Here is a 22,510-nt window from a genome sequence, read left to right as displayed (position 1 = left end):
GTCGCCGAGTCAACACGCGCGCGTAGCTGTCATTTAAATTGTGATTTTATATGTAAGCATATTTAAATATATATCGCGGATTTTTTGCTGGTTCGCGGATTTCTGCGGACAATGGGTCTTTTAATTTCTGGTACATGCTTCCTCAGTTGGTTTGCCCAGTTGATTTCATACAAGGGACGCTATTGGCAGATGGCTGAGAAGCTAGATTGCTTACTTTTCTCTCTCTCTTGCGCTGACTATCTGTGATCCTGACGTATGGGGATTGAGCAGGGGGGCTGTTCGCACACCTAGACGATACAGACGCTCGTCTAAAAATGCTGAAAGATTATCTTCACGTTGCTATCTTTTGTAAAGCTGATTCCTGAAACGACATGCTGCACAGTGCTTCGCATACTTAAAAGCTCGAAGGGCACATATTGATTTTTGACTGAAAAACAAACTCTGTCTCTCTCTCTCTCTCTCCCTCTCTCTCTCTGCTCCTGACGGAGGGGGAGTGAGCTGCCGCCTTCAACAGCTTTGTGCCGCGGTGCTTCGCATACCTAAAAGCCAAACAGCACCATTGATTTGTTTGCTAGAGATTGTTTTCTCTATCTATGTGACATTCTGTGCTCCTGACACACACTCCTTTGAAGAGGAAGATATGTTTGCATTCTTTTAATTGTGAGACAGAACTGTCATCTCTGTCTTGTCATGGAGCACAGTTTAAACTTTTGAAAAAGAGACAAATGTTTGTTTGCAGTGTTTGAATAACGTTCCTGTCTCTCTACAACCTCCTGTGTTTCTGCGCAAATCTGTGACCCAAGCATGACAATATAAAAATAACCATATAAACATATGGTTTCTACTTCGCGGATTTTCTTATTTCGCGGGTGGCTCTGGAGTGCAACCCCCGCGATGGAGGAGGGATTACTGTATAAGCCGGACTTATGTATAAGCCGATATTCTATTTTTTCATTTTCACAACTTTTTTCCTTAGATAAGCCGCGGCTTATAGACAAGAACTTAGGGTAATATGTTAAGTGTTTAAGATTGCAGCTTCTGTTAGAAAATTTTGTAAAAAGAGAAATATTATAGTTTTAATTTGAATAGTTAGTTTACCCCAATTACTACTCTAGTTGCTTCAGTTAACGAATGTAGTGATATACTGTGCTTGCTTCAACAGTATGACTAGCTATTTATTACAAGACTGCCCCATACTCTGTTTATACTGTATCTTGGATAAGCTTCACAAGACAAGTGTGTAGATGAAGTTTTCACAAAGTGTTTTCTTCTCATGACTGAAGAAAATTAGTTCCCTTACCCTGCCTTAGTAGGAAGTAGCCTTTAAATCTGATTATGTGAGCCTGACTGATAAATGTACCATCACAATGGCTATTGATATGTTAAATTAATTAGATTTTTTTATATTCTTGTTAATAACACTTTGCAAAAGGTTACTGGCAATAATTAACACTTGCTATTTGCAAAACTCAGACACTCAGACTCAGCAGACAGATAATTGCTTCCTCCACTCCAATCTTTGTCTGAGAGCAAACTGCTTTGTGTCCATGTGGTCTACCACAAGAGGACTCATATAGTCCAGGACCAGTCTCTCAAAGGTCTTCATTATGTGAGACGTATGTGCCACTGGTCTGTAGTCATTAAGTGAAGAGTTGCCTACCTTCTTTAGAACAGGAACAATGCAGGATAGTTTCCATGGCAGTGGCACTTTCTGAAGCCTTAGGGACAGATCAAACAGGTGACAGAGGACACCACAAAGATGGTCAGCACAGGTCTTAAGAACTCGAGGATTGGCTGCATCTGCTCCCACAGCTTTTCCTGTGTGTAAGCTTCCTCAGTTGTCTCCTTATTTGGTCTTCAGTTATGGACAGTCCACATTGATGTTCAGATGTGGACTTGTTACTGGTCATTCCAGATGACGTGGTAGGAGTTGTTGAAGTAATACAGATGGTGTGGGGAGACTGGTCATTGGAAGATTGTGGAAATGGGAAGGAAAAATCTATTCAAGAATTGGTTCAGGGCATTCACTTTGTCCAGATCCCTTTCTAGCACCTGATCCCTGGATTGCTTGAGTCCAGTAATTATACCCAGACCATTCCAGACTTCCTTCATGTTGTTCTGATTGAGTTTGTTTTCTATTTTAGCTTTGTAAGCTTTCTTTCCTTCACTCAGCTTTTTCTTTAGCACACATTGCATGTCCTTCAGAGCCTCTTTGTCACTGGCATTGAATGATCTCTTTTTCTCATTTTGGAGCCCTCTTAGCTCCTTAGTAATCCAGGGATTGTTGTTTGGAAAGCAGTTGGACTGTCTTTGAGTGTACCAGTGTGTCAACACAGAAGTTAATATAATCTGTGATGCAGTGACAGAGTCCATCAATATTGCTCCTATTTGACTTGCACATCATTCCTCAGTCTGTCATTTGGAAGCAGTCATTCAGAGCCATGTCAACCTCAGGGCTCCACTTCCTCAGTATTCTGATGGTAATAGGTTGTCGTCTAATAACTGCTTGTAGCTGGGAATAAGATGAATAATGTTGCGGTCAGATTTGCCTAAAGGAGCAAGTAAGTTAAACTTAAAGGCGTCTTTAACATTTGAATACAGCAGGTCTAGCTTGTTATTTCCTCGAGTGAAACCGGTCACAAACTGCTAGAAGTTTGTCATCATTTGTTCCAAAGTCACATGGTTGGAGTCGCTACATGTTATAACTGCATGGTTGGAGTGAGTCATCATTAAACTGTTGGTGACAGAATGAATCATTCCTATTGCTAAGGTCCCCATTTGCAAAAGTATAAACATTAATAAGAATGATAAGGATAATTTATTTCCCTGGGCAAATAACGTGGATGAATTCCAGCAGCCAGAATTTCAAAGTGTGAATTACAATCTGTAGTTTTAACTGTAATATGCTCCCTTTTACACTATTTCCTCATTGACAGTGATGAGCAGTCTACTTTCTATCTTTTTTCAACACCATGGTAGATCTCCTTCTGTTAGAATATATATATTTTACACTACTCAGAAAATTAACACTTACTCATTGCAGTTTAACACCAAGTAGGTTAAGCATCAAGGATATCAATCTGCCCCGTTAGGAAGCATGTGATTGTGAATCAGCTTCACCTGCTTTGGTGAAAATGAAAGTAACAACAGGTATACTTTAAAAGACACAGTAAGACAGCCCCCAAAAATGTAATGGTTTTGCAGGTGGTGGCTACAGACAATTGCTCTGTCTTTATCCTTCCTGACTTGATTCTACTATAGTTTTGTGTTTTGTTAGTGTCCTTGGTGCAACTGGTAGCATGAGACGGCACCTGCAGCTGATTCAGGTTGCAGAGGTAGTCCAGCTCTTTCAGGGTGGCACATCCATATGTGACATCACAAGAATGTTTGCGCTGTCTCCCAGCACAGTCTCAAGAGCACAAATGTGTCAGAAACAGGCTCCATGAGGGTAGCATGACAGAGAGATATCCATTACCATGCAGCTCGATTGGCATTCGCCAGAGAATACCACAGTTGGCAGTTCCACCATTGGAGCCCTGTTCTTTTTTAACAGATGACAGTAGGTTCACACTTAACACATGTGACAGATGTGAAAGAGTCGGAAATGCCATGGTGAACATTACACAGCTAGCAGCATCATCCAGCACGACCGGTTTGGCAGTGGGTCAGTGATGGTCTGAGGAGGCATACCTTGGAGGGTCAAACAGACATCCACGTGCTAGGCAATGGCACCCTGACTGCTGTTAGGTACAGGGATGAAATCCTCAGAGCCATTGTCAAACCTTTCGCTGGTACCCTGGGTTCTTCCTGCTGCAGGATAATGTCTGGCCTCATGTGGGCAGACTGTGTAATTAGTTCTTGGATAATGAAGGCATTGATGCCATTGACTGGCCCACATGTTTCCCACACCTGAATCCACTTGAGAACACTTTGGAGTGTTACATATCGGTGCATCTAACTCCACCAAGTAGTAATACAGGAGCTCACTGATGGCCCTGATCTAGGTCTGGGAGTAGATCCTCCAGGACGCCATCTGCCTTCTCATCAGGAGCATGCCCAGATGTTGCGAGGAGTGCCTACAGGTGTGATGAAATTTCATGCAAGTTGGGTCAGCCTGTGATTTCAATTTTTGACTTTGATTTTCGGTGTAATGTTGAATCCAGCTAGCAGTGGGTTGGTGATCTATCTATCTATCTAAACGAATTGCACAGTATTACTCGGTAAAGATTTTCCTCTTGACTATTTCATTAAGATCCATTTTGTGATTTAAGTGTTCCCTTAATTTTTTTGAACAGTGTATATTACATTAGTTATATAAGGTTTATATTTTAATGACCGTGTTCAGAAAAATACAGAGTGGCCATTTTAGTTGTCTTCTTATTCCATGTGTTTGAGCAGTATTCATCCTTCCTTTTTCTAACTCACTATGCAGAAATTTTTTTCTAACTATTACATTAGTTATATGAGGTTTATATTTTAATGACTGTGTTCAGAAAAATACAGAGTGGCTATTTTAGTTGTCTTCTTATTCCATGTGTTTGAGCAGTATTCATCCTTCCTTTTTCTAACTCACTATGCAGAAATTTTTTTCTAACTATTACATTAGTTATATAAGGTTTATATTTTAATGACTGTGTTCAGAAGAATACAGAGTGGCTATTTTAGTTGTCTTCTTATTCCATGTGTTTGAGCAGTATTCATCCTTCCTTTTTCTAACTCGCTATGCAGAAATTTTTTTCTAACTCGCTATTCAGAAAAGTTAAGATAGACATACAGTATCAGGGTCTATATGAGCATCCAGCCAACAACATTACTGTAATGAGAAAAAAACACAATTAATTTAAAAAGACTAAATGGAGAATAGCACAAGTGAGCTTGGCATTATCATAATTGGTTACTAATGGGTTATGGAAGCTGATATATGATCCAACCAAGGTTCCTTCTGTCTGTTACACATGAGATGATGCCATTGCAGTGGCCAAAGTAACATAAGCACTGAAGACTAGAGACGTGTAAAACAGTTTTGAAAAGAATTGCATCCACAAATAAAATATGCAGCGAGTTTGTGGAGCCATTCTTTTGAGTATTAATAATGCATGGTACTGGTGACATTATAATTGTTCAAGATGTTTTTTCATAGTATTAATTGTCCTAATGTGAGCTATGTGACTAGAAGAGAATGTCTGAAATCTGTTGGCAGTCTAGTGCACCTTCATTTTAACAACAACAAAAAAATAAACACAGCATCAGGGTCATGGGGCATACCAGTACAGGAAAAGTGCTGAAAAATACAAATTTTAAAATAATATGGAACCAGCATCTTGAGATTTCCTGTACTAATATTAAAAACCAGTTTTCCTCTCAATTCACTACCCTTAACCCCATACTCCTGCCCCTGACATGCTATTGCAATTGTGGAAAAACATCCACCACCACCAGTTTCTTCAATGTGAAGTGGACACTCCTCTCTTATTATTGTTTTGATGTGATTGGGGCTTCACGGGGAGACACCCACGCAAACTCCACCCCCTGTTTACTTTGACACGAACAGTACTGCACGGCTATCAAGTCTGCTTGAGTGAATGACGTAAATAAATGAAAATCATAAACATATAATAATAATTATAGTAAAAACTCCAGAAATTCCAAACTGATTACCCATTGCAATTTAAAAGAATATGGTTTCCTCTAAAATTGTGATTTGCAGTGAAGAAAGGTCAAGGCCAGTTATTAGAAAAATCAAGAACTGAAGTAATATTAGCCCCTGGCAATAAAAAAAAAAAAGTCGACTAATCTAATAAATAACCTGTCCCTCAAAATAACAATTGTGGATGACTCCATTAAAAATCTAATAAATATCAAAAACATACAGTACATGAAAAACTTTTATCATTAGAATATTAGCACTGTATTTTGTGATAAAGTGCAAAAAGGAAAGTAAACTCAAAAATCTCTCACGACTGTACTTCGTTCCAAAACTCTGGTTGTAATCCGATTTGGTCATGACCCGAAGTAATTTCTCCCATAGGATTGTATGTAAATACAATTCATCCGTTCCAGACTGTACGAACTGTATTTAAATATATTTTTTTAAAGATTTTTAAGCACAAATATAGTTATTTATACCATAGAATGCACAGTGTAATAGTAAACTAAATGTAAAAACATTGAATAACACTGAGAAAACCTTGAACAACAGAGAAAACTAACATTGCAAGAGTTTGCGCTATAGCGCTACGAACTGCTCGCTAAAAACACTTTTTTTAATGAGTTTTAAGCACAGGGAAAAAAATTAACATTTGAAAAATCCATAATTTAATAAACAACCAAGAAAAGCAACATTGCAACAATGCACGCTACGAACCGATCGCTGTAAAGAGAAGTGAAGTGGAGGTTAAAATCCAATAGAAAAAAGTCTTCATTAAATACGAGATTAAAACAATGCTCGAATCGGTCTCTTTAAAAATAAGCCCAGTGCATTCTTTAACTGCCTTCTCGGCCTAACGAGGCCAGCCCTCTCTCTCTCTCTCTCTCTCTCTCTCTCTCTCTCTCTCGTGTGTGTGTGTCTGTCTGTCTGTGTGTGTCTCTCTCTCTCGCGCGCATCTGTCTCTCTCTCGTGCGTGCCTGTCTCTCTTGCGTATCTCTCTCTCGCATGTCTGTCTGTCTGTCTCGCACGCGTGCGTGCGTGTGTGTCTGTCTGTCTCTCGCGCACGTGTGTCTGTCTCTCTCTCTTGCGCGCGCGTGTATCTGTCTTTCTCTCTCTCACACACGCACGCGCTGTACAGGGAGAGACTGAACACATGCGGAAATCATCGGCGCACACAAACTGAAAGGGAAACTGGCTTGTTTGTATACAGAGTGTGTGATCGTGAACAGATGCAAAAGTTTGGCAAACGTTTTGGTCGTAACCCGATTTGTACGTGTTCAGAGACGTTCGTGAACCGAGGTTCCACTGTATATTACAAGCCCTATCCTACTACTACATTATTGTCAGGGTTACGGGTCCTTTATGAAGTCCAGCATTCAGGAAAATAATTGACTATAGAATGCAGCGATTTACCAATCAGAATTAATAAAAGTAATTAGAATTTACAGCACTGTCTTGGTGGTGTCTTCATAGACGGAATGCTTCCGTCTTAAATAATCCAGCATAGTAGTTGTGCTGCTGTAATACACCATTTCACATTTACAGAATGTACAGAACTCAGTATTTGTCGTTTGCTTAACGTACTCTCGTAATTTAGAAGTCTTTTACATGAAGGACCTGAAGATGAACTAGATGCTGCCATGTTCATCTCTTGAAAGATGGTGAAAATGTGATGTGTTGACATATGCCGCACCAACCAATGTATTTAAATAATCGACTACGTTGATTACGTCGATACCCTGTAACAGCACTAAAATGTTGTATGCAAAAAAAGTACTGAGTTAGTTGCATAGTAATTCTGATTCATCCTATTAACCAATGGCACTATAACTGTGGCCCACTGCCTTTTGGGACTTTTCCCAGGTGAAGCTGGATATAGCACAGCTAGTATCTATACATATTAATAAAAGGCAAAGCCCTCACTGACTGACTGACTCATCACTAATTCTCGAACTTCCCGTGTAGGTGGAAGGCTGAAATTTGGCAGGCTCATTCCTTACAGCTTACTTACAAAAGTTAGGCAGGTTTCATTTCGAAATTCTACGTGTAATGGTCATAACTGGAACATATTTTTTGTCCATTTACTCTAATGGAGGAGGCGGAGTCACGTATCGCGTCATCACGCCTCCTACGTAATCACGTGAACTAAAAACAAGGAAGAGATTTACAGCACGAGTCAAACGCGGGAACGAAGGTAAATTACGTTAATTTTTGACTGTCTTTTAATACTGTGTAAGCATACATATTAACACATGTGCAATTAAACGTGTGCTTTTACGGGGTGATTTCTCAGGCTTAAAAGCTCGCCTTTTATCAAACGAGGGAACAAAGGTAACTGACGTTGTTCACTGTCTTTTAATACTGTGTAACCATACATATTTACACATGTGCAATTAAACGTGTGCATTTACGGGGTGATTTCTCAGGCTTAAAAGCTCGCCTTTTACTAAAAAGGTAAATGCAAAACTATTTTCAATCATTCTATGATCTGCTTCTCACAACTGAAGTCACCGTTGCTAATGTTACGTCACTTCCTGTCCAACCATAAGCGTTTCCTGGTAGGTAACCGGACACTCACTTCACTCCCTTTCGGGAATCGAAGCTCTGAGGTTTTCTTTTGTTCTTAATTAAAATTTAAAAGCAATACTTCACCGCTGCTAAGCCCCTCTAGCGCTGACGTCCGAGGTTCGATTACCGTAAGCAAGTGCAGTGAGTGTGTAATTACATTCACGGCATTCGTAGTCTGATTCACAATCTGATTGTATGGGTGGTTACCTACGAGGTAACGCTTATACTTGGCCACCAAGTCAGGTCGAAGTGATCACTCGAGTAAAGGCAGCTTCACAAAAAAACAGATCCTTAACAAACTGTTATTAGTATATTTTCCCTCAATTTAAAAACGTTTAATTTTCTTCTTAATAAAAATTTAAAAGCGATACTTCGCCGGTGCGAAGCGCGTGGATTTGACCGACTGACACATACAGACATATTCATCATGAGTGCAGGTACTTCGGAAAGAAAGCACCGTGTAAACCAGGGATGTGCAAAGTCATTCCTGGAGGGCCGCAGTGGCTGCAGGCTTTTGTTCCAACCCAATTGCTTAATAAGAAGCACTAATTGCTCTAGAAACACTTCTGCTTCATTTTAGTTATCTCCCTCGTTAAGATTTTGAACCCTTATTGCTTATTTAAGTCTTAAACAGCTGCATTCTTGGTTTTTAATTGCTCCTTATTAGCAATAAGATGCAAATGACAAAAGAAACCAGCAGTTAACCATTTTGCTTGTTACCCTTTACGCCTGTGTGTATTTATCATGCACTATTTGGTTTAATTAAATACTTGGAAGGAAAGAGAAGACAAAAAAGTCAAGGATTGAGAATTACCCATCCGTTTTACACTTCAAAATATTTGGATATCTTTAGAATGGAAAAAAAAAATCTAGGATTTGAGAATGACTTGACATAGCAGAGTTAAAGCACTAACAAGCCATGAAATGTAATTATTGGCAAGGATTGTTTTCTAATTAAACAACTGGGTTGGAATAAAAACCCGAGGCCACTGCGGCCCTCCAGGAATGACTTTGCACACCCCTGGTGTAAACCTAAAGTTTAAATTCAGTTCATAGACCTACAAAAGGTTGCTTTTCATTTGAGGCAAGATTGCATTCTCAAGAGTGTGCTTGCACGGATTCAGATATATATGTATATATATATGTATGTCTATATATAAATATGTAAGCTTATAAGTACTGCCTTACTTCTCTTTAAGAAAGGAAGATGTAATGATACTTGATTTAAACGATTCCATGTCTTCCTGGGTTTGCGTAGCTTATTGTCAATATCTTTACACCTGTTTTTAACACTTATTTACTGAAACGGGCTTTCACGAAAAAAGTTAGGGCTTTGCTACAGGATACACCCTCCACAAGTTAAGCAAGTAAAAATAAAATATATATTTCTGTTTTATTTAAACCTTTTAAGTTCGTATGCATAGCCCCATTTGGCTGTTTAATTTTTTTTTTTCTTTCTTCAGTAATATTTAATCTCCTTAAAGAAAAAGAACATATCCATTTTACTTTTTTTGTACCTCTTTAGTAATATTTTAGTGTAAAAGGATAACCAGTATTTAAACCTTTTATGTTACTTTATACATTTATTTTACACAATGTTGAAAAATTAATGAGAAAGCTACATATTTTGGCAGCTGCTGCTTTCATTTTCAATGAAATGAAAAAAGCTCTCCAAGAGAAAACGTCAATGAAGAACAAACAGTTTGCACTATCTAAAAATGAGAAACCCTCGTTTATAAAAGTTTGCTGCAGATGACTTAACTGAAAATAAATGAATACTTCCTATGTGTATAACACATATTTATCTATTTTACTTATGCCTTTATTCCACCAACTTACGACATCTGAGGTACAATTTGTTACATTACTTTTGTTTTTTGCAGCACAGGCAGGTGAAGTGACTTCCTCAGGGTCACACAGTGGTGTCAGTACCAGGATTTGAACTGACAAGCTCCGGGTTTACTGAAATATTACTGAACAAAGAAAAAAAAATGAAAACGGGCAAATACGGCTATGCATACAGATGTCCATCCGTCCATTATCCAACCTGCTATATCCTAAATACAGGAGCCAATAAGTACATATGTTTATATACAGTATATATATATATATATATACTGTATATAAACACTGCGGTGGGTTGGCACCCTGCCCGGGATTGGTTCCCTGCCTTGTGCCCTGTGTTGGCTGGGATTGGCTCCAGCAGACCCCCGTGACCCTGTGTTTGCATTCAGCGGGTTGGAAAATGGATGGATGGATGGATGTATATAAACATATGTATATATATATGTGAATGTATGTATGTATATATGTATGTCTATATATATATATATATATATATATATATATATATATATATATATATGTAGATATGTAAATTTGTATATGTATATATATGTTTATGTGGATGTGTATATGTGTATATACGTATGTATATGTAGATATGTGTGTATGTAGATATGTATATATATGTTTATATGTGTGTCTGTGTGTCTGTATGTGTATATATATATAAAAAGACAGCAACACTCATAACAATGACAACACAATTACATTGACAATCATGTTACGTTATTTTTAAAATGTTTCCTTTTTTTTTTTTCATAACCTCTTTAACACACTACTTCTCCGCTGCGAAGCGCGGGTATTTTGCTAGTATACATATATATCATGTCTTTTAAATGTTAGCCCCTCAGATGGTCCCAATTGCTAAGTACAGTGGAACCTTGGTTCACGACCATAATTCATTCCAAAACTCTGGTCATAAACCGATTTGGTCGTGAACTGAAGCAATTTCCCCCATAGGATCGTATGTAAATACAATTAATCCGTTCCAGACCATACGAACTGTATGTAAAATTTTTTTTTTTTTTTAAGTTTTTAACCACAAGTATAGTTAATTAAACCAGAGAATGCACAGCGTAATAGTAAACTAAATGTAAAAACATTGAATAACACTGAGAAAACCTTGAACAACAGAGAAAACTAACACTGCAAAAGTTTGCACTATATCGCTACCAACTGCTTGCTAAAAACACTTTTTTTTTTTTTTAATGAGTTTTAAGCACAGGGAAAAAAATTAACCACATGGAAAAAAATTAACATTTGAATAAACCCCCAAGAAAAGTAACATTGCAACAATGCACGCTACGAACCGATCGCTGTAAACAGAAGTGAAAACAAAATCAAGCCCAGTGCATTCTTTAACTGCCTTCCTACCTTATGCGTCCAGCTCTCTCTCTCTCTCTCGCTGCCTGTGTGTGTGCGTCTGTCTCTCTGTCGCGCTGCTTGTGTGTGTGCGTCTGTCTCTGTCTCGTGCTGCCTGTGTGTGTGTGCGCGTCTCTCTCTCGCGCTGCCTGTGTGTGTGTCTCTCTCGCGCTGCCTGTGTGTGTGCGTCTGTCTCTCTCTCTTGCTCGCTGTACAGGAAATGCACAGGGAGAGACTGAACATGTACAAACCAAAAGGGAAACTGACTTGTTCGTATACCGAGTGTGTGGTCGTGAACCGAGGCAAAAGTTTGGCGAACTTTTTGGTCATAAACCGATTTGTACATGTACCGAGACGTTCGTGAACCGAGGATCCACTGTATCAGTATCAGGGATGCTTTTGTTAGTGTTTCTATTTCATGTTATCATATTGTTGGTTTTTGCTTTGACCTGGTTGCCTTTAGTATACAAATTACTTGCTTTCCTTCCATGTACAGTTTGTCTTCATGTTAGTAGACAACAAATAAAAGAACTTAGGCTCATCCAACATTTCACATTGACAGCTTTTGTGTATGTGTTATCATTACAACAGGAAACACCTAGCCAATTAGAACTACTTAGCAGTCAGTTGTCCTAGAAAACTAGTAGTATTTAAAATATTAAACGACAATGGCAAATTTTTGAGCTTACTGGTATCCATTGCCATAATTTGCTAGATGTGTGCCTTATTGCCTCTGAGTATGAACTCAATTATCTTTAGGAAAATAATTAAAATGACTGAAACGTGCTGATGTATGTTTCTATGAAAAAGTGTATTATGTCCCACACTTGTAAGTTTTAATCGGAATGTTTTTGTTTTAAGGCTTGAAGAATGTAGGATAATGTCATCTGCAAAAAGGCCCCTGTGGTTGAATTGGGAGAATCCAGATATTATGTCTGAGCTCCTTTTTCAAAATAATGAGATCATCTTTAAACATGGAGATGGTAAGATCATTTTTTGTTAATATTTGAAAATCACTGCTAAGGATATTTAAAAAGTCACACATCCAAAAGGCACGAACTGGAATTGGGCATATTATTATTGTTTTAGTGTTATAATTAAATTATCAGATTGATTTGTGAAATTTAAAAAAATTTATTTTATCATTTAAATAATCCTACAATTTTCCATTTTTCAACAGATCTGAGGCAAGATATGCTTACTCTTCAAATCATAAGAATAATGGAGAATATTTGGCAGAACCAGGGCCTTGATTTGAGGTAAACATAGTCCTTGCAAACTAAAAATACCCTAAGTTCTTGTCAATAAGCCGCGGCTTATCTAAGGAAAAAAGTTGTGAAAATGAAAAAATAGAATATCGGCTTATACATAAGTCCGGCTTATACATCCATCGCGGGGGTTGCGTTCCAGAGCCACCCGCGAAATAAGAATATCCGCGAAGTAGAAACCATATGTTTATATGGTTATTTTTATATTGTCATGCTTGGGTCACAGATTTGCGCAGAAACACAGGAGGTTGTAGAGAGACAGGAACGTTATTCAAACACTGCAAACAAACATTTGTCTCTTTTTCAAAAGTTTAAACTGTGCTCCATGACAAGACAGAGATGACAGTTCCGTCTCACAATTAAAAGAATGCAAACATATCTTCCTCTTCAAAGGAGTGAAGCAAACAAATCAATATGTCTGTTTGGCTTTTAAGTATGCGAAGCACCGCGGCACAAAGCTGTTGAAGGCGGCAGCTCACACCCCCTCCGTCAGGAGCAGACAAAGAGAGAGAGAGGGAGAGTTTGTTTTTCAGTCAAAAATCAATACGTGCCCTTCGAGCTTTTAAGTATGCGAAGCACTGTGCAGCATGTCTTTTCAGGAATCAGCTTTACAAAAGATAGCAACGTGAAGATAATCTTTCAGCATTTTTAGACGAGCGTCCGTATCGTCTAGGTGTGCAAACAGCCCCCCTGCTCAATCCCCATACGTCAGGATCACAGATAGTCAGCGCAAGAGAGAGAGAACAGTAAGCCGGGTAGCTTCTCAGCCATCTGCCAATAGCGTCCCTTGTATGAAATCAACTGGGCAAACCAACTGAGGAAGCATGTACCAGAAATTAAAAGACCCATTGTCCGCAGAAATCCGCGATATATATTTAAATATGCTTACATATAAAATCACAATTTAAATGACCGCTACGCGCTCGTGTTGACTCGGCGACGCCCAGAGCAGAAAGAACGCGCTCCGGCCGCTCCAACCGCGCCATGCGGGGAGTGAGAGAGACGGCAATATCTCACACTCTCTCCCCCCCTTAAAGAAATTAAATGGGCGCGAGTGAGACCACTGACCTCCCTCCCTTCTATTAGTTATAGGTTATAGTACGTTCGGCTTATCCATGAGTCCGGCTTATCTATGATACGATTTTATTTTAAAAATTCGTATGATTTTTGGTCTCCGGCTAATACATGAGTCCGGCTTATAGACAAGAACTTAGGGTAAATGACTTGAGAATTTAGTAGGCTTGCCTGCATTTTTATTTCAGATTCATGCATTATTGCTACTTCAGATTACACTGTTTAATGACTTTCTCCTGCTGTTTTGTATAGAATGCTTCCATATGGCTGTTTATCAATTGGAGATTGTGTGGGGCTTATTGAAGTTGTACGAAGCTCGTACACTATGATGCACATTCAGTGTAAAGGAGGACTCAAAGGAGCTTTACAGTTTAATAGCCATACATTACATCAGTGGCTTAAAGACAAGAACAAAGGGGAAATGTAAGTGTCAAACGAAGCAATTGCCAGTAAATAAACACTGATGATGTATTATTGAGAGTCTGCAGAAATGCCACTAACACCTTTAATAAACTGGTGTAGAGTATCATTTATTTCTGACAGTACTGGCATTATGCACATAGCATGATAATAGTGCCAAAGTTATAGTACGAAAGACTGAGTGGTGTTAAACACACTTGAAATAGTATTATTTTGTTGATTTTATTGGAGACAATTCAAAAGATCCTTGGTAGTGATCTTCTAGGAAAGTATTGTAATATAAAAAGTCCTATCAAAACAAAATTGCAGTTTCTGCTTTTGGGTTTTATAGGTATGATGCTGCCATAGACCTTTTTACACGTTCCTGTGCTGGTTATTGTGTAGCCACGTTTATCCTTGGAATTGGAGATAGACACAATAGCAACATCATGGTAAAGGATGATGGACAGGTACAAATAATATATAATAATATTTTGTAGCATCTGTGTTTCTGTTGTTTTTAAATGATTCAACCCAAATATTCAATATTTTTGTTTTCTGTGTTGAATTTAAAGTTGTTTCATATAGATTTTGGTCATTTTTTGGACCATAAGAAGAAGAAGTTTGGCTACAAGCGTGAACGTGTACCATTTGTCTTAACTCAGGACTTCTTAATTGTCATAAGTAAAGGAGCCCAAGAATGCACAAAAACAAGAGAGTTTGAAAGGTTTGTGAAACAACGTTATGATACAGTTTTCTTTTTACCTGTATCATACTTAATGTATGTCTCCTAAATTAGGTAAATGTGAAAATATTACATGCTATTATAGTTTTAAATATTTCTGGCATTTGTTTACTGTGCAATAAGTAATATATGCAGGGACGTTTGAAATCCGTATGTCTTTTCAGTGCTATTAATAAGTAAAGTTCAGCATTTTAAGAATTTTAACATTTTTTTTTTACCTTGAACTGTGTAACAAATCCATATTATAATTTTTTTTTAAGATTAAACCACCTGTTTTCTGTTTCCATTCAGCTTCATGTAATCTCTTTATATTTTGTATGCTTTTAGTAAGACATTAGCTATATTTCAAATACATTTATACTCCCTGATCGTGTGTTTTTTTTTACCCCCCCAGGTTTCAAGAAATGTGCTATAAAGCTTATTTAGCAATTCGACAGCATGCCAATCTTTTCATAAACCTCTTTTCTATGATGCTAGGTTCAGGGATGCCAGAGTTACAGTCTTTTGATGACATTGCTTATATTAGGAAGACATTGGCATTAGATAAAACAGAACAGGAAGCCCTGGACTATTTTATGAAACAGATGAATGATGCTCACCATGGTGGATGGACAACAAAAATGGACTGGATTTTTCATACAATACGACAACATACAATGACCTAAAATACATTAGTACAATAGAAGTGACTAAATGGAAAGGCCATGTTGTGCAATGTTGCACGTAACTTCTGAACCACAGAATGGACAAAGAAATATCTAGCAAGCACCTTCACAGCACTGAAAAATCGAGATAGACTGGGAGAACATACTGCCCTCATCCTGGACAAAGCAGAAGCAGGACTTAACAGTAGTGTTGAAGGCTTCACTAGTTAGTGATGCCTTTTGCACTTATGTTTTTGCTTTTAAATTTCCATCTGTAAGACACTGGGTTAGTAAGTATATTCCTTGGTTTATGTATTTGGAAAGCTTCTTGCCACGTGTGGTTGGAGGCAGAAAGGTTCTCCTTTACATCATGCAATACAAAGTGTTGCATTTTGATTTATTTATGAAATATATTTTTATTTGTTTTATGAGAACCCCATGGGTTCTCTTGCTTTATTTTTTATGTTGGAAGGGCTTAAACTATTTTTAATCCATAAAAAAATGCAGCTAAAATGGCGTAGTCCCTACAACTGCACTGTTAGTTCTTTATTGATTGGTTTAGTACAATAATAAGGTCATGCGTATTTTACTCCCTGTTGACATTTACATGCTGCATTAATGGTTGCACAGATTTTTATATGTATGAAACCTATAAAATATCCCAGCATTTGGTTTGCTTTAATGCTAAACAAATTCTGGTTGCTTATGATTTACAATTACAGACCTGTATTTCTTGGTTTGATACACAATTCTCAGACCGTATCTGTCATGTGGGTGGTCTTCAGCAGTGTGGGTAATCTGTTGTAGTTACTGAAATAATGACACAGTCCATTACATCCTTTCCTTTTCCATTTGTCTGCGGTGTTGCATTGTAAATTTGAAGCTGATAATTTATTAAATCACCAATAACAAAGTATTTTTAAGACCCTTTTAGAAAATGAACGTTTTACTGTAGGCAAAGTGATACACATCAGTATTGAAGAAACTTTTTATGCAAATATAATCCACAATACACTAATGTGTTGTTATTCTATACATTGGCACTTATTTCAAATATTTCTGTAGTCCTGCAAATAGAAGTCGATTCAATGCCCTTCTTTTAATTAAAATGATGCAGAATATTTAGCATTGAGTTATTATCATGAATATTTTGAGGTATGACCCTTATAGTCTCATTTCAAAGTAAGATCATTTTTGTGTAAATTGCATAACACACTCATAGTGATATTGTTCTAACAGTTTTACATATTTTTCATTTGGCACGGTTTGTTTTGACAGCTGCTGTTTACCTAAAATTTCTGTCCTCTTTTCTAAAAAAGCTAAGTACAGATAGAACAAATATAAATACATCATGCAACAATACTACCGATCCATTTCTGCCAACATCAGTCAGGAAGGCTGATGTATGCCTTTCAGTTTTTACACTAATAAAATGCAATTTCAGGATGTCTGAAGTTCTTTATGTACAGTTTTAGATACAAAACATAACAAATTCAAGTAAAAATAGACACTTAAGATTATACTACTTAAAACTCTATGCAGGACACATCCATCCTTTGATGCTACAGTCTCAGTCGTATAAAATATTTAGGGAGCAGTTATATTTTTGACAGCTACTGCTGCACCGGGGTCTTGACAATAAACTTATTTTTACTATAGTAGAAATGATGAGTGTGTGGTAAATTGATTCGTTTTCAGTCTACCAAGGGCCTCAAGTGTTTTGCTTTTTTTTCCCCTCCACTTGCTTTATTTGGGGCAATAAGGGCCATCTTATTACTACAATCAGTTTTTTATACCTAGCTTTAGTAATCATTAAAATAGAAGATAAGTATTGATTTTTTTTAACTTTTGTTTCTCATTTCTTTGCTATTTAAGAATGTATGCAATGTATATAAGAACTTGATGTGTACACAAAATAATTACCTCTATCAAATATATACTTTATAATTTATTATTGTTCTGCCCTCCTCCTGCCATACAAATATATAAGTGGCATATTTGTTATAGCTCTGTTTTTTTTTTTTTTGACAGTAATGAATGGATATTAAATACATTAGGAATTTATACAGATACAAAAAAATATTGTTATTTAAGAGTAATCATATTTTTGTTCCCGAAACTAACTACCTACCTCTTAGGTGAAATTTTCTTGAAACAAAAAAAAAAAAAAAAACATTTCAGGTTAATCCATTTTGTGTGAGTTTACAAACATACTCGCTAACATAGAGGGCGTTTGTCTCTCTATATGTGTCCAAGAGGTATTTGGATTACCTGAAAAATGTAATTCTTCAAGGCTATGGTAGAAAAATAACTATTTTAAGAAATAGGTTAAACAAAATAATACATTAGTGATATATAGTGCCAGTTAGTTTTTTCTGTTCTCATGAACTCAGTTATAATCTGTGAACAAGTGCAAAATAATGCATGTATATTTAAGTTTACTAAATTGGTGCTTTAATAAGTTACAGAAAAATGGTACTACATTTAACATTTTTTCACATTTATTTTAAGGTGATGCAGTTAACAGCATGTAGGTTGACACAGAAGACATTGAGGGGATATTTATTTAAAAAAAAGTTTTGTTCTACATAGACTGCTGGTTATGAAGAGCTTATTTGCCACTGAACTGTTACCTTTGTGCAAAATGCTTCTTTTGTTTTTCTGTGAAACACACATGCACTGGAGTCTAAACATCTTGACTCCTCATGGACAGCACTGCACTTTCTCGTAGAATTTGTGTAGGCTTGTGAAGCTGAAAGCCTGAGTCAGTAAAAGTGAAGCCTCAGCACTAAATACTTTGTTGAGAAGATTTTGTCAGAAAGAGCTAGTTTTTCAAATTGGTCTTCTTTCCTCCTCATTATATAGAGGTTGTGTGTGTGTGTGTGTGTGTGTATATATATATATATATATCTCTCTCTCTCTATCTCTCTCTCTCTCTCTCTCTATATATATATATATATATATATATATATATATGAATAAATAATTTATATACGCACACACATATATGTTCATTTTTTTAAATGAATCCTACAGTGCTAGGATTTGGATTTATTTTAGTATAGGGTTATTTTTCAGTGGATATTTTTCTTTCACATTTTGTTACGCAAAATGTTTTAGAGAACAAAGAAATAGTCAATATAGAACTAAGTTGGAAAGTCAGGTTGTTAATTAAATTGGAAATAATATAAAATTGTAGCAATTTTCAAGAAATTCAAAGGTAATGGGTCCCCGAAAAGAGATTTAGTTATAACCCAATTGTGCTGAGGAAAAGCTTCCCTTCGATAAAGGAAAGCTGCTTGATATTCGCCAGAGAGAAAGTGATGCTGCTAACAATGCTAGTCCACTTTTAAATCTACCTCTTCAATGTCTAGACTCTGTCTCTTTTGAGCCTGACCTCTGTCGCACAGATGCAAGAAAGGTCTATGTGGTGCACACTTGTCATCAAAATGTATTCTTTAATAGTTTAATAAAATTGTTGAAAAATTTTCTATATTATGTTTTGAAATGTGCCTTTTCATAAAGCACATAGAGAGTGGGATTTAAGAAATAGTTTAATTTCCAAGAACTGAACAGTTTCTCACTTAATGACTCTAAACTTTGTTTCCACCTGGATTCTCGTTTAAAAAAATACATTACATAGCAAAGCATATTTTAAACACTGGACCCAAAGATATTTGGTAAATTCTTCTGAAGTTAATAAAATGCATCAGTTGTATGATCTAAGAAGATGATTTAAAATACAGTAGCAATGTGTAGATTATATTTTAGTGTGCAGTTGTAAATATAAGAATGAATACTAATTAAATATGTGTAAATATTTTTAATTTATTTAAATGCTCCTTATTGCCACAGCATTGGATTTGTGGCATAGCACAAGTAACATGTCTGAATTAAAATGTAAAGGATGGAAGTTTCTGCTATTAAGTGGGTCCATGTTGTTATTTTAGGCAGAAGAAAGGTTGTATGATAATCCAGTGTATTTAAAAAGTAACCTTCAAGAAAGTGTCCAAGAGTATTTCAAAATATACTAGTTCAGTTCCATTGGTAGGCATAGTTTTTTGGTTTGATTATTTGAAGAACATACCTTTTTATTAAACTATAAAGAAACACAATGAGAAGTCTGCTTGCCTCCAATAGAATTATTTCTTGTTAATATGTCTAGATTTGCTGTTTCTGTTAACTCTGTTGTTTAATATGCTTTTCCACAGAAATGGAAGTATAGTGGGATTTAGAGGAATGTGCTGCTTGTGTAAAAATTGGGTTAGAATTTGAATGTTGCTGAAAAACTGTCCAGTGTAACAAATTGGAGAATTATTTTTTGTAAGCATGTCTGCCCACTGGATATTAGTAGTTAAAACGTGTACAGTAGTTACATTGTCATTTATACATTTTAATATAAAATGTATTAGTCCTTACATGTTATTGCTTTTACAAAAAAAATATTTATGAAACATATTTTGAAATGTGCATTGCAACTCCATGATTGTATGTGCTCTTATTTCATTTACCAGCTTTGTTAATTTATCCTTTTTCTTTAAAATGAAAACTGATTAAAGCTGCTATAGAACCCAAAAACACAGTGGTAGTTTAGACAATCTATCACAAAAGGCCTATATATTGTGTTCAATTTTGTGCCTTCTTCTTGTGTAATAAATACCATATAATAGGGTTTTTCAAAAACTTTTAAAAGCAGTTAGGTTGTTGCTTTTTTGAGGGGGATGTGGGGTGTAGTAGTGAAGACGTCAAAGAAAGCCTTGGTTATAGATCTGTAAAGTGCATGTGGATTCTTCTAATAAATCCATAGCAATAAAAGAAGCTATTTTTTGTAAGCCTTTTTATGCCTGCTCACAACATACAAAAGCCTGTATGAAGTGTGATGCCACTGCACAGAAAACACACATAGGGTTAGGAAAACCTGCTGCTGCGGCTGAGTTTAGTTAAAGTATGGATGGAGGATTTAAGGTTTTTTTTTTGTTTGTTTTGGTTTTTTTTTTCCTGTAACTACAGATGGGTTGCCAGCTATGCTGAATTGTTTAAGTAAAAGTCACCCAAATCTTGTATATTAATTTTTTTTTAAAGTATCCATAGCTTTATTTTTGTGTAAATTATGCCTTTGGGTTTCCAGTGACATTTTAAGAATCCTTAGGAAACTGGCTGATGTAAACCAGTCCAGACTGAAGTTTTGACTGGATACCAAAGCCTTTGTTGTGCAGATGTAATATACATTGCAGTAATTCATTTATATGTACAGCAAAATTGAGAATATACATCTCTCTCTCTCTCTCTCTCTCTCTCTCTCTCTCTCTCTCTCTCTCTCTCTCTCTATATATATATATATATATATATATATATATATATATATATAATATACATATACACACTGTATATAAAATAAAAGTATTGTATGTATGTGTGTGTGTGTGTATGTATATATATATATATATATATATATATATACACATACATACATGTATATAAAATAAAAGTTTAGATTACATTTGTTAATAAATGAACACTAATGTGATTTCGTTTGTCTTTTTTTGTATTTTGTGTTACACTTAATGAATTCATACATTAAAATCTCATTATAAATAATCCAATAATAGTAAATTTCAGTTTTTCACTCCTTTAGTTCACATAACCTCTGGGTGTTTTATAAGTTTATTCAGCATTATTTTTCTGGATATTTTGTGATATTTCACAAACCCATTCATGAGCTTTGAATAGTTGTTACAAGTGGACAAGTTAGGTTCTTGCTGCAGTCATGTAGATTTTTGATTGTCTATATATTTTGTAATTGTCAGAAAGATCATTCTCGCTGGTATTATCTGAAGAATGTATTCGACAATGTAGTTTATGACCAAGAAAAAAGTTTACATCAAGAGAAAGTATGTATCACAGGTTATTTTCTTTTTCATGTAGCAACAAGCCTGAAGCAAATACATTTTGCATCAATTTGGTAGCCTTATACTGCTGATTTAATTTTGAAAGAGCATGGTTATTTATATTACTACATTTCTTACCTTTTGTTTTTTTGTGCAGGCCACGCTTGGTGGGGCAGGCCCCAGTTTGTACTTCCACTTTAAATGCCAATGATGAAGTGATTCTGGTGTTTTGCTTCTGATTTTTTTTTCTATTAATATTATGTGATTAAAGGTTTTACTTGAATGTTTTGTTTGCAAAGCCGTTTGATTGTGTTCTGAATGTGTTGTAGCAGTTTATTTATTACACACATTTTCCTATCGGTGATGAATGTTTAAAAGCACCTAGACTTGGGCCAGACTCTAGGGTGTAGAAAACGGACCCCTTACCTGCATTCATATTACGCATGCCTTACTTTAGGGAAACTTTATGACTGTGACTTTATTATAAGGCAGGAGACTTTGTGAGTTTCAAATATGAAGTCCATTTATTTAAAAACAAAAAATGCATTCACATGTTTTATATGCTCAAAATTAATCTTTCACATTTAGTATTCCTGCTTAATAAGAGTTGTTTTGAAAAATATCACCAATAATCTATCACGGGAGAATCACTACTTTTCTCAATGAAAAGGCAAATACTTGGCATAAGACTGCACTTTAGATGTTTTTGTGTTTTTATTCAAGTAAGTAGCAACAATCTGTAGTTTAATCTATAATCTGTCATGCATTGTACTGTTTTAGTAATTGTTTATTTTGTATATTGTCTGTCTTGGTTATTTTGGGTGATATGTGATTAATGCATAAATAAAGTTATTTAATGTGGTGTTTATTACAAATCTAGCCTAGAATGTTTAACAATGCAAAATTTTAAAGCTTCCTGTATTTAATTTTTTAAGCATGCCTACATACACTCCTGTGCCTTTCTGATTTTTAATAGGAGAAAAGAAGTAAGTACTGTTTATCGCTGAGTCATGTACACTTACAGAATAATGTGTGTGTGCACCGACACATTCACTGATACACATAAAATG

At 36.0% G+C, this 22,510-nt stretch overlaps 1 protein-coding gene across 1 annotated transcript in view; it reads left to right on the top strand.

The window, feature by feature from the left end:
- Positions 1-20,818, top strand: part of pik3ca (phosphatidylinositol-4,5-bisphosphate 3-kinase, catalytic subunit alpha) — a 103,328-nt gene extending 82,510 nt beyond the window's left edge. The window contains exons 16-21 of the mRNA XM_028794583.2: positions 12,284-12,405; positions 12,603-12,681; positions 14,017-14,187; positions 14,516-14,633; positions 14,739-14,890; positions 15,303-20,818. Coding sequence (XP_028650416.1) covers positions 12,284-12,405; positions 12,603-12,681; positions 14,017-14,187; positions 14,516-14,633; positions 14,739-14,890; positions 15,303-15,573 — 913 coding nt within the window. The 3' untranslated portion in view covers positions 15,574-20,818. The remainder of the gene's footprint in view (positions 1-12,283; positions 12,406-12,602; positions 12,682-14,016; positions 14,188-14,515; positions 14,634-14,738; positions 14,891-15,302) is intronic.
- The last annotated feature ends 1,692 nt before the right edge of the window (positions 20,819-22,510 follow it).

This window comes from Erpetoichthys calabaricus, chromosome 2 (genome assembly GCF_900747795.2).
Source record: "Erpetoichthys calabaricus chromosome 2, fErpCal1.3, whole genome shotgun sequence".
Classification (NCBI taxonomy): domain Eukaryota; kingdom Metazoa; phylum Chordata; class Cladistia; order Polypteriformes; family Polypteridae; genus Erpetoichthys; species Erpetoichthys calabaricus.
This window is presented reverse-complemented; position numbering and strand designations above follow the sequence as displayed.